Raw genomic sequence first — 12,954 nt, forward strand, 5'->3', positions numbered from 1 at the left:
GCGGGGTCGGCTCATCGTGATGGGTTTCGCCATTTGGCTCTATCAAATGCCTGATCCGGATTGCTAAAATCTCGAAGTAGTCCCCTCAACTGCCTCGAAGAATATATCTTTCTCCAACTGTGCAGTCTCCACTGTAGGGGCGTGAACGTTAATAAGGCTCCTATTTCTAAATTTGCCTCAAAAATTTGCCTTTCGCTTATGCTTTCAAAGCCGATGTTAGAAGATTTCACTTTTCAGCTGACTAAGAAACCTACTCCGAACACATGATTTACTGGATGGCCACTATAATATGTGCTGTAGTGGCTCTTCTCTATGAGTCTGGTCCCTGTCCAATGCATTTCCTGCAATGCTGTTACATCAACCCTATGTTGGGATAAGGTATCGGCTAGCTGCTTATCAGCTTCATCTGTGTACAGGGAGCGCACGTTCCATGAGAAAATGCGCAAATCGTTATTCCGTTGTCGTTGCCGGGTTCGTCGTTTTGAAATCCATCCTGTTCGAGGCTCCTTCCGTGGCTTCGTAACTTTGATTTCCACCTCAGATTATCAGCCCTACCCAACCCCCAACTTGGAGGACCAGTTGGTACAATTTGTCCCATTTTTAGGCGCGGGAGACTCGCCTTCATCCTTTTCCGTCTGTCGTTAAAGAAGAGTCCCCGCGCGGCCATCACGTGAATCGACCCTTCATTCTTGGGTATTAAAGATAGAGGCGGTGAAAGGGGTGTTGGCACCGCACTGCAGATGAACAACAGCACAACCGTCTTGCAGAACTTTTTAAGAAAATTAAATTCCTAACTACGAGTCAAAATTCGGGGGTAATTCATAGCAATTGCCAACAACATTAAACAAACAAACAAATAATAATAATGTTAGAAGTACTCACTGCCAGAACCAAGAAAACAAGGATTAAACACTGGTTTCCATGAAAACTGTTCTGCACTTGTCGAGGTCGTTGTTGTTATAGGAGCAGTGGCAATTTTCATGTCTTTTTTCTTGTAAAATCCTGGCGACATCTAACACTAGCCGAGAATGATGGCTTAGGCACTTGTCCTAAGAATCCTACAATGATCTTCGGGAATTTTTTGTCACCAACTGATTTTACTTCAATTTTGCGGTCTAGACAGTTGAACCTAGAAAAGCTTTCCTATTCAGGTTGAATTGCTGCTAATACGAACTTTATCGTAGATACTGCGTTTATATGTAAGCTGGCTGCAGACTAGGAGCACTTGAATTGACGATGAGAATCTGCGATTCTATAACTCCCCTGCTAGCCAAGCTCGTTAGTCAGAGAAAACCAACAAACAAAGCATCGGCGATATTTTCTTTGAACAATAACCCAAAGTTTTCATTGCACCCACAATACCACTAAGCTTTGCAGAATGCAGCATACATTTAGCTGTTTTTCGCTGGAATAAATAATTCGCAATTGCCTGACCCGATCCGCTAGGTAAAAATGCATTTGCTAGTACATCAGAATGGGCACATGACCGGTTTTTAGGAATTCGTCGGTATGATAACAGATACTCTAAGTAATTTCCTTTCGATGCATCATCTATTTCTAATTCTGTCTCCTTGAAATCGTCTTATAACAAACAAAACACCCAAATTTCATCTTTATAAACATAATTTTATTCAAATTTCTTGTACACTTACAGTTTTTAACGTTACTATGTACAAATATTTATGATTATTTTAAATAGCGACCTTAATTGTATCCAATATTTTTGACAATTTACTTTATTTCTCAAAAATATCAAACAATCTTTTTTATTATTTATGCATCTTATCAAAAATAATTATTTAATTAAATTACACATAAATTTATCTTAAAATGAATCTTATTCTGACTACAGTTTGCTATCCAACTACAGCTTTGCGACTTCATTGAAAAAGACTTATTCATGTATTTGTGTTTTATGTGAAGAAATATCTTCACATGGAAACTATCCAATATCTAATCTTACGCATTCTAGTACAAAAAGAAAAACTGGATACTCCTTGGGAGTTTAATGGAAGAAATAAAAGGATCTTATGACTGTATTTGTGAAGTACTAATTCTACCTAATAGATAAGATTTGTTTCAATGTTATTTGTGACAATTTCATACGAATCTGTTGAATTTTTTTTAGATAAATTTCACTAGAGTAAAAAGTTTTGTAAACTTTTTCAGCATTTTATGCATCTTTTTCAAAAAATCATTCACTCAAAAAGTATCTTGAAGGCAGTGCAACTATTTTCTTTTTCATATTCGTTCGTTGGAGTCATACAAAAATTCTTAAACGAAATCACAATTTGTTCTATCTTAAATTACAAAAGGAAATAGTTTAAAGATAAGATTGTCCAGTTTTCAGTACATCATTCCTGGATGGACTCCTCCACTTCGTTGGAAGTAGACATTCGGATTGCTGCTGAGCGTTGGCTCCAGGGTGGTGTAGAGATTCGCTTCATCTGGTCGTATAAAAAGACCTAAATGTGATTAGATAGATGACAAAGTGAATAAAGGCTGATTGTAGATAGTTTAAAACCATAACCCAATCTTTTATCCATTTTTCTTCGGCAGGCAAGTTCACACCCGGCAAGCATTTTTCTAATTTACATATTTACATGCTGGAAAGTTATATAGAGATTTGATCAGGGATACAGGAAGGTTGAGGAAGATCTTTTTAGATAATTAGATTTTTCAAACTACAGATATACATAGTTACAGCGTAACTAAATAGTTGAACATGGTAACTACAATATGGTACAAAGGAATGTGAATAAATGACTGCTAGGATACGTTCTAAGTGCAATACTTACATTCAGATGATTGAGAAATACAAAATGTATCTAAAGATACTTCGAAAAATGATATTGAAACAAATTACTTAAAATAAATTTCAAAAATTAGCAAAAATAAGAATTTTTCATTAAATAATTTGTTTCATTTCCATTTTAAAAAATAGAGGTCAGTCTACATACAATGCCATAAAAGGAATAAATTTTTTTAATAAATTAAGATACAACATTTAAAATATGATTGTATTGTTACATTAAATATGGTTCATATCAAGGAGCAAATACTTGTGTCTACGTAGAACATTCGAAGATTGAAGACTACAGGCAAGGAGCACAGGAAGGAGCTACTAATGTTGAAATACATAGAAAAGTGTCCTTAAAGTTTCAAGATGCAAACAGCTGGCTTTCTCTCTGAATTAGTATTTACTATCTGTATCATCCCCCTTAAAGTCTCAGCTCATCCCTACCTGGATACCGTAACGTTTGTGCTAGTTGTGCTGTTGCAGTTTGTTGTTGTTGCTGCGATTGTTGTTGATGTTGTTTTTGTGTCGATTGTTGATGATGATGTTGAGTTTGTAAGGTGGACAAACCACCACCGATCGCAGCAACCAATGACTTAAGCGGTGGCGGGGGTGGTGATATTGGTGGTGGGGGCGGCGGATAGAAACAAAATGGCTGTGTCATATGTGCTGGAAAGTAATGGTACATACGTGTATAGCTTGGTGGTGGTGCTGCTACTAGTGCCACACGATCTGCCCAAATAATAAATATTTTTTTCGTGTTTTTGTGATAAACCAACAAATACAAAAATTATGCAAAATATTTTTTTACAAAATAATTAAAAAAAAAATAAAACGTGAATATGTGAAGATGATATAATTAAGTGATTTTTATTTTAATGAAAATTTTGAAGAATTAACAAATATAAATACAAAAATATACAAAAATCCAAAAAATAAAAATTTTGGAGCAACATTGCATGATTGTATAATTGTTGGTGATTCCATGGGGATGAGTATTTTTAATGAATAAATGGGGATGAAAATTATGAACGCATGATATGATATGACGCCATCAAATGAACATGAAATTAAAATAAATGAACAATCAATATTAGATGGTTAAATACAAACATATGATGATGATATGATGAAAATTTAATTGTAAGCTTGTGTACAGTCAGGGACGGTTTGCTTTAAAAAAATTGGAGACGTAACAATTTTCAAATAATAAATAAATCAAAGTCCGGAGCGGAGGGTTGATCTTTAGAAAGTTTTATATTTTTTGGTATATACTTTGCAATTCTTTTTGAGTCTTCAAACTTTCATGATCTTAATCTGTACTTAAGGAGGGTTCCCACTCAATTTCCAAAATAATAAAGTATGATTCAATTATTAACTTTATTCCAGCTAGATATTTTTCAAAATTTTCATATATTTTAAGAAATAGTTTCATGATTTTTTTAAATTTTTCAGTTGGGTAATTTGTGAGAATGAGCCATAAAATAAATGACCACTTTCTATCTCTCGGAGTCTTCGCTTCCGCTGCCAAAATTGGGATCCATTTCAGAGAGTACTAATAAAGGCCTTTCATTTGATACCCCACATGACCATATTTATTAAAAAAAAATTACACCTACTTTTCTCTATATGCCCTCCGCCCCCCCCCCCCCCCCCCTTTAGTCACATAGAATGATGTTATACACTATATGCATGGAGCTTTACAATTCCAACCTTCCCATCCAATTTCATGTCAATACGTATAACCATTTCCGAGAAAAGTGCTTATAAGAGATGGATAAACAGTTGACAAACAACGGACGAACCGATTTTCATAAAATTTTATTTTCTGCCTAAATGTATGGAAAGATGATGCCAAAGACTAAGCTACAAACAATTGAATTCTCATAGTATTTTTTGTACTAGGTGGTGAAAGCAGCATCAACTTTTTGAAAGTTCGTTTTAAAAATCGGACGTCTCGATGAGTCGGTTAATACCAAAGTTGATCTCAAATGGGGGATTATGAAAGACAGAAAGGAACCAACCAATAAACTCAGGTGACGGTTACTATGATTTTTATGGACGTTAAGCTTTAAGACGGAGCTAGAATTGGAATTCATAAGCGCAACTAGTGTTAAAAACCAGGAGTGTTTGTGCTCTGTGAGACGTGGCTTAAGAATACAATCAAATTCTTCCCTACTTTTTGTAAGGGAATACCAAAGAGACAGAAACCCATGGGCTAGCAATCTGCAAATTTCGAAACTTTATTGCTATTGAAACGTCAGCAACGCCTACTCTGATAGGGACGTACCTCACGCCGAAGACCTTTGGCTATCGAAAATGAACTATGACTTGTTTCTCGAATCTGCACACGCTCCTCGGCAATGGTACCGAGGGTCCTCAAAATGCTCGCTTTCTCCAACTTGAACGGAAATTCCAGCGGTATAACCTGAACAAGATAGTGGGACTCTGGAGAGTACTCCTCTCCTTCTTACGGCAATGCGCCTCTATACTCTGGAATGCCAAATCGTAGCAGAGACGAATCCGGTATCGGGTTCCTTCTGACTGCTACCGAAATCCACACTCTGTTGGCCTGGGAGGTACAGAGCATCCAGAGCATCAGGATTGCACAATGCTACGCACCAACGGAGAGTCCCGATAAAGTGGATAAGGATGCCTTCCACGAGCATTCAAACGCAGTTCAGTGTCGACTTTCTATAGGTGACATAATGATGGTTATGGGTTATCTGAATACCAAAGTGGAATCTGACAAAATCTCATTCGAACATGAGGAATTCACCGGACTATCACATCTTTCCTCAAACACCTCGAATACGCTGATGAAATCTATTTGCTCTCTCACCGAATTATGGAACTTGGTCAAATGGATCTGGATTTGGAAAGAAAGGTAAGTAGAGTTTCTCACATAAGATGAGCACAAAACTCGAAGCGCCCAGCTTACATTAACCCGACTTATTTCGTGTTGCTGCCAGATACCATCGCTATTAACCAAATTTTACCGCCGACCAAATGAAGACTTCCAGAGTTAACAGATTAAGAGAGAATCAATGGAAATAGAAAGATTGATAACCATTGACATCTTCTTCTTCAGCCTTCGTCTCGTTCAGAAACGGGGTCAGCTCATCATGATCGATTGTCACATTTTGTTCTGTCAAAGGCCTAATCTGGATAAAGTCGCGTGGCTTTTAGGTCACCATACAGCTTATCACGCCACCTTTGTTTCGGCAGACCTTTGGGTCGTTTTCCAACAACTTCCATGTTCAGATCAATCTTGGCGAATGAATGGTGGTTGACGGGTTGTGCTCCATTTAAGGGAGCAGAAGTCGCTTGCAAGGTGACACACTCGGATGGGTGATCTATAATAACAAATCTCAAGCTAGGCAGTACACTGCAGGATAGACTGACGCGGAATACCTCTAGAATGATATGTGGCTTTTCAGGGGCAGAGCATCTCGTCTACCAAGACGAGTGAGTAGTGCCGCACCCTGTACGAGGCGATCCAACAATTAACAAAAGGCTACGGATCTTAACTGGAGAGTTAAAAAATACCTCCCCCAATCCAGCTTGTTATGCGAACCATGCCTATTGGATAATTTGCAGTAGGGGATAAGTAAATGTATTCAAACGGAGGCTCTCTGATACGGGGGACTATGGCACGGTGGACCTCCTAACCCCCATACTCGTGGGAATCAAATGAGTATACTTATAAAAACGAAAAAAAATACAACCAAACAAGAGGGAGTCCGTACCACACACAAACTAGCCAACCAGGTTGAGGGACATCGTCAAATTACTGAGCGAGTCAAGTGTGGTCAAGGGAATTCGACTGGCCATATTGCCAAATACGTTTGCCGAGCAAATACTCACTCATGACGAGCAAGAGACTATCGAAGACCTTGCCGTGAGGCAAATGTACAAGGAATGGATTGCGAAACTTGTGTTCACCGGGATACGCCTTCGACCAGGTAACATATTGGTGGACTGCGCACGAATTCCAATGTTGTCGTTGGAACGCCCCTTGCAATTACCGCAGATGCGGGTTTCGCATGGTGGAGGTTTATCTGGGCTATTTTAGTGCAGGCCATTGGCTCCGTTATTGTTTGGGGCTCTTGTCCACTATCGAAATATCTCCCTCCTCTTCTAACATGGCGCTTTCCTGCACATCACTGTCGACCCTAGGTCCTAAAAATCTAGGTCTATATCGTCCAGTTTCTGCTCTTTACTGGCCAGCAGGTTTACTTTCCTGATTTATTCGGTCCTTTAACCCCCGAGATTCCTTCGGGGACCTCAGTAAGTTTTCCACCCGATGTCTTCTTGGAAGCGTCATTCTTCAGATTCACCTTGCTTCTGAGGACTCCCTATAATCGCATATGAAGATCCTCATTCTGGGCGATTAGGAGGCCCATGAGATTGGCCGTCTTCATTGCTGTGGCATTAGGAAGAAACAATGTCACCACGTGTGCCCTAGTAAATCATCCCCAGCACATGTCGTTCTACTACTTCCCAGTCTGGAAATGTAAGAACAATAGTCGTAAGTCAATCCGCATTCAGATTTCCAGAGCTATATATGCCTTTCAGAGTTCCTCACTAGGGAACTTGTGGCTATCCAAGTTTCACTGGAAGCCGGGGGAACACTCGAGCGGCAAGCGTGGCATCAGGCTACTTCCCAGGAGGCGACATCCGGACCCCATAGAAACTAATTTCTAGACTGGTGAACTATTGTGAGAGGAGGGGTTACCACTTCTACTCGGCTGCGATTCCAACGCCCATTCCGAAGTCTGGGGAAACAGTGACACCAATCGAAGAAGTGAGTACCGTCTGGAATTTATTATTAGCAATAAGTTAGAGGTATGTAACGTAAACTCCAGCATTCGTAACCAGCATTAGACAAAAGGTACTAGACATAAGTCTAGGATGAACGGATGAGCTCTCTTTGGGTCAGAGAATAATCAGATTCGATATTGAGGACAACTCCGAAATAGAAAGAATAATAAGGAATCTCAAGAGAACGGATTGGGGTGCCTAAGTAACGCACTTGAGCAACAGCATGGCTTACCTTCAAAGGGGCGGCGATATCAGCAGCGAACTGGAACTAGGAACAGTGGTGGAAAAGCTCAACAAAGTTGTCATTGACGCATATGAGGTCAGTTGTCCTGCTGAGGCAGTTAAGTTGTCAACGGATGTACCCTGGTGGAATAGGAACTTAGTCGGACTGAGAACAGAGGTACGAAAACTCATCAACCGGACCAAGAAAACCGAAGTCTGACCGAGGTACAAAAATGCACTGACTACGTATAGGAACGCGATCTGGGAAGCAAAACGAAACAGCTTCAAGGAATTCTGTGAAGAGAGCGCACAAATCACAGAAGCAACCAGGCTTTACACACCTGTAGCCAAAACGGGACAATATCTTCTGTCTGTTTGAAGAAGGAAGACGGGACATTTGCTGAAAATGAGAAGGAGAGAGTATAGCTGCTTCTCAGAACTCCATTCCCGGGGTCCTACCCCACGGCAAAAGGCGACAACATTCTGCCTGGCACCCCAACAACGAATACAAGGGGAAGAAAGGAAAACTGGAAACTAGCAAAAGAGGTATATTCGGAAGCTGGGGTAAGGTCGACAGTGGAAAACTTTTAAACCACTAAAATCATGCGAAGTATTTGACATCTTCCCAGCACTAAACCAAAGAGGCCTAGAAATCATCTTTGCGCCTCTTTTAAGTGTCGTAAGGGGCAACATAGCCATACCAAGCGCAAGGAGGTGGATGCATAGAAACAAAAGAAATAGCACTGTTTGAATTTTTGGATATAAAACGAGCATTTGACGACATAGCGCACACAGATGCCCCCGCTTTCTAAATGGGCAAAATTTCAGAAAGTAGGCAAATTGGAATACCTACCGGTACAAATTCTATTGCCATGAATGCTACTCAAAGTTGTGCACAGGGCGGGGTACTATTCCTGCTTATGTGGAGTATGGTAATGGACGAACTCCTGGACGGGCCAACAAATACTGGAATACAGGTCCAGGGGACAAGTATGATGGTATCCAATGTGACTGAATCCACACTGGATTGAGGGTTACTAGTGCCTGGTACCAAACGACGGGGCTATGTATCAATCCAGTCAAAACCACCATAGTACTGTTTACTAGGAAGCGTAAGCTTGATCACTGAGAGTCATGAGGTTATATGGCATGGACGTGAAATGAGAGATGCAAGGACTCATCTGAAGTGGCTTTGGCCACGATGCCTCACCGGAGGTTATCTGGTACCATGGGAACCGGAATGGCCCTCTGAGAGCATATGCTTCAGGATGGATGGATATGGATGGATGTGTTCTCGGCCCAGTTATTAGCGGTTGGCCCCCTAGTGGGAGTTTCATGGTGGTTATGGTTATGCCTACATCGCGGGCAGAGTTTCTCGGATGTCGTACACCTTAGTTGCAGCGGAGGTGTCAAATAGGCCTCGCATCCACTGGAATGAATGCTGAGCCTGCACTCAGTATAAACCAGTAGCGCTGTGCCACTCATAGCGGGGCTCTGATTGTGGTCCCAAAATCAATCCGTGTCCGAAAAGGACGGCAGGATTATGCCTACATGGCAGGGACTCACGTTAAACCCCCAGGACTTTCATCACATGTCACTATTCTGTGCAAAAAGGGATCGCTTCTGTTGCGGGAGAGTCAAGAACTGTAAATTTCCATTCGAAATGCCATGTTTTGCTCCCTAAGGGCATGCGGAATCCATTTGTCGAGCTTTCCCACCTTTCCAAGTTGTTGCAAGTGCCAGGAAACTGTCAAATAGTATACGCCCAGTTTGTCTGCAATGTCTCTCACAGTCTGACGCGTGTCGGATTCGACTAGCAAACGTAGCTCGTCGTTATCAATCGATGGTCCTGGATGTCCACGTGGCTCACTTTGAAGGTTTACGTCGCTTGACCGGAATTTTTCGAACCACCGCCGTGTGGTTCGTTCGCTTCTTGGCCCTTTTCCATCCTTTTTTTCTTTTTATTCACTGTTATCACAACGACGGTCAAAACTGAGATGACTCCTTGATTAAATGTAGGAGTATCTATACTTCATTATCCGACACCAACACTGACGGATCCCTCACAACAAGAGGTGCCGAAGTCATTGGTCCAAGGAAAAGTACTTGGAGCCAGTAGGTAAGCAGATGTGCCTCCTTTAAAATCCAAGGGAACTACAAGGGGCAGAACATTGCTATTCTGACTGACAGGAAAGCGGTGATCAAGGCACTTAGGTCCATGTGAACTCTAAACTGATATGGAAATGTCTCGAGAGGCTGACCACGCTTGGCTCGCCCAATACGGTCTGGATACCCTGGGTTCAAGGTCATGTTGGGAAATGAGGCAGCGGACGAACTAGCCAAGAAGGGAGCAGGAACGCCTTTACAGAGGCTAGAGCCGTGCTGTGGAATCGGAAACATTGCTTGACGCTACAATCATCACATAATAGCTAAAATATGATGAATCATTCATCAATTGTTAATATAATTTTGCGAACCTTGAAATGAGATTTGATGCCAATAGCGTGAAGTAACTATTAATCCGATCTGCAAGTAACACTTAACCTAATAAACTAATTTTTTACTTAATCCGATAAATTACAAAACCGTCTTCAAATCCACTAATACCTCACTGACTGTACACGATTTAAACCCATAAATCTTTTATAGGTCAATATTGAGTCGCCAATAATCCACACACAACAAAGATTCTTTCTTAAAAAAAAAGATTGTTTATTCTTCGTCTTTCTATTTAACATAATCTTAAGCTTTCGAATCTAAATCCACAAATCTGATTTTTATCTTCCATTGAGCCATTTCGTATCCATCTTACCAAGTACAATACATGACTACATTACAGATATAGTACGGATTATCTTCCGGTACTCGAGTAATTCGAGATCAAGCAAAGAAGAATTGTGTCATGTTCATGGCACACGAAGACCATCTTGGGGAAAAGCAACAATGGTAATGGGAAAAAGGCACAAAATCATAACAACAAACCAAGCAAGAGGGAAAACACCGAGGAGATGTACAAAGCGTGCGTAACCTAAAATGCTTAATGTAACCGAGTCTGCTTTTTTCCATTATCATTGTTTTTGTCAGTGCTAAAAGCCCGCCATCAAGCGCTCAATGGTCTTCTTAGCCTTTTTTTCTGGTAAATATTTGATAATAACGCGGTTGGATAAATTCTCTGTTAAATTGCCGGTGGCGAAGCTGGTGGAGTGCAGGCTTCAGCCCAGTTAGAAGTGAGGTAGCTGCAGCCTTGCGGAAAGTCAGTAGAGCAAACACACTGGCTTATAGTGAAAATCGACTATGGAGCCCTGAAAAGTCGACCACCAAAAAACAGCATCCTTCATTGAAATGCAACTTTGAAACCATTTCCGCACGCCTAGTTTCCCCATTTCCGCGGCAACTGTCGAAAACATCAATTATGGACAAATTCAAGATAGAGTCATTGACATTGAACCAAATAACCATAATAATTCGACGAAAATTGTAACTCTTTTAATCCAATTCAAATCAGAATTATCCAACCTTCAAAGCGATTCACTGTGCACCGCAAAATTCACTTGCATATCTTACCAAGCTGGAGCTACAGAGCGGGAAAGTAATTTAATATAATTAAGATAAACCATTAACGGTTAAAGATGCGCTAATGATAGACAAACTAGGAACGAGCTCTTCTGCTTTTTAAGGTTTTGTTCGTAAAACAAAACCTTATTAAAATCGGTTCAATGTCTGTCTGTCTGTCCGTCTATCTGTCCCAGTTTGTGGGATTAAAACCACCCCCGACTCCCTCCCTGCCTCGCGGAACCACCATAAAGTATTACACCACGAGGCGGAGTCAATTCATTCTAGCTTAGCCACCTCTCTTCTATACGCGGCGCACGCGACCACGCTTCTCTCCTCTCCACTACATTTCAGAGTTTGGTTTGGATAGATCCAATCACGGAGTTGACCGCATCCCAATTTTCTCGATGTGCTTCCATTTTCAGCACCAGATCATCTGGCACCTCTCCTAGAGTGTCCTCTAGATTCCTCCTTTCTTCCACAAATCTCGGACAATGGAAGAATACATGCTCTGGGTCCTTTGGGACTCCATCGCAATCTGGACAGTCGAGTGAGGTCTCCAATTTAAACTTGTGCAGGTATTGGCGATATCCTCCGTGCCCCGTGAGAACCTGGGTGAGATTTCTCACCGTGTTGTCTCTCCAACCACTCCTTGATGGCAGGAATGAACCTGTGAGTATAACTCAGCATCTTCGAGATGAGACGGTCTACTTCCTCACTCCTCAAACATCGCGCCATCGAAGAGTGTTCTATGCCTTCTGCATACCATTCATCTTCTTCTTTAACCTTTTTGACGTGTAGGAGCAGAATCGACTACTCTAGGTGGAATTTGCTACTTTTCTCGGCTATAAACCTGATAATGTCGAATGACAAATCAAAAATGCGTCTGCAGCAAATTTTTTACGATAGATGCGACCCTATATCTATTGCAGATGTTCTCATTTCGGAGGTATGATGCACACAGTATTATTAGAATAATATCGGTCAACATTCTGGCCGGTAGAGATGACGCTCATCTAAAATGTTAATGATCAGAAAATAGTTATTAATAGAGATGAGTTGGTGATGCATGTAATATCACAGAAATAATATCACCTTGAAGTCTTGTATCACATTACCACATCGAACGTGATCAAAACATTATCTAATATTACAACATCACCGAAATACCTTACTTAACATCACTGCATTACCTAACATCACGCATTACTTAACATTAATACTGACGCCGAGTATCGCTTGAGAATCTATTGTGGTTATGATTGCCTGTTCTTTTGGCTAATATTGGGATGGTTGCGGGCTGGCTTCGGGCTGGCTTTGGTCTAGAAAATAACTACGAGTCATGTGGATATGGGGATAGATTTTCCCGGCTTAATTGAATTTTAATGTTATCGCTGGTAACTGAGCCGCGGCAAAAACCTGGAATCAGTGGATAGTGGAGACGGCAAAGGGACTAGGAAAGGCAATTGCGGAAGCAATCGATGGCAGAGGGGAGGATCATTTGCAATGGTTTCGGGGGATGAGAATGAGAGCAATGGGTATAAAGTTCTTCACATTGA

General features: G+C 40.9%; 1 protein-coding gene across 4 annotated transcripts in view; it reads right to left on the reverse strand.

The window, feature by feature from the left end:
• Positions 1 to 1,624: 1,624 nt before the first annotated feature.
• Positions 1,625 to 12,954, reverse strand: part of LOC119649740 — a 117,528-nt gene continuing 106,198 nt past the window's right edge. Inside the window, exons 2-3 of one of the 4 annotated variants that reach the window (XM_038052023.1) lie at positions 3,245 to 3,466; positions 1,625 to 2,465 (exon numbers count right to left, since the gene is read on the reverse strand). In XM_038052023.1, coding sequence (XP_037907951.1) covers positions 2,347 to 2,465; positions 3,245 to 3,466 — 341 coding nt within the window. In that variant the 3' untranslated portion in view covers positions 1,625 to 2,346. Of the gene's footprint in view, positions 2,466 to 3,244; positions 3,530 to 12,954 lie in introns of all 4 variants that reach the window. The other 3 variants (XM_038052022.1, XM_038052026.1, XM_038052024.1) reach the window with 3 other exon arrangements.

This window comes from Hermetia illucens, chromosome 2 (assembly GCF_905115235.1).
Source record: "Hermetia illucens chromosome 2, iHerIll2.2.curated.20191125, whole genome shotgun sequence".
In the NCBI taxonomy this organism is placed as follows: domain Eukaryota; kingdom Metazoa; phylum Arthropoda; class Insecta; order Diptera; family Stratiomyidae; genus Hermetia; species Hermetia illucens.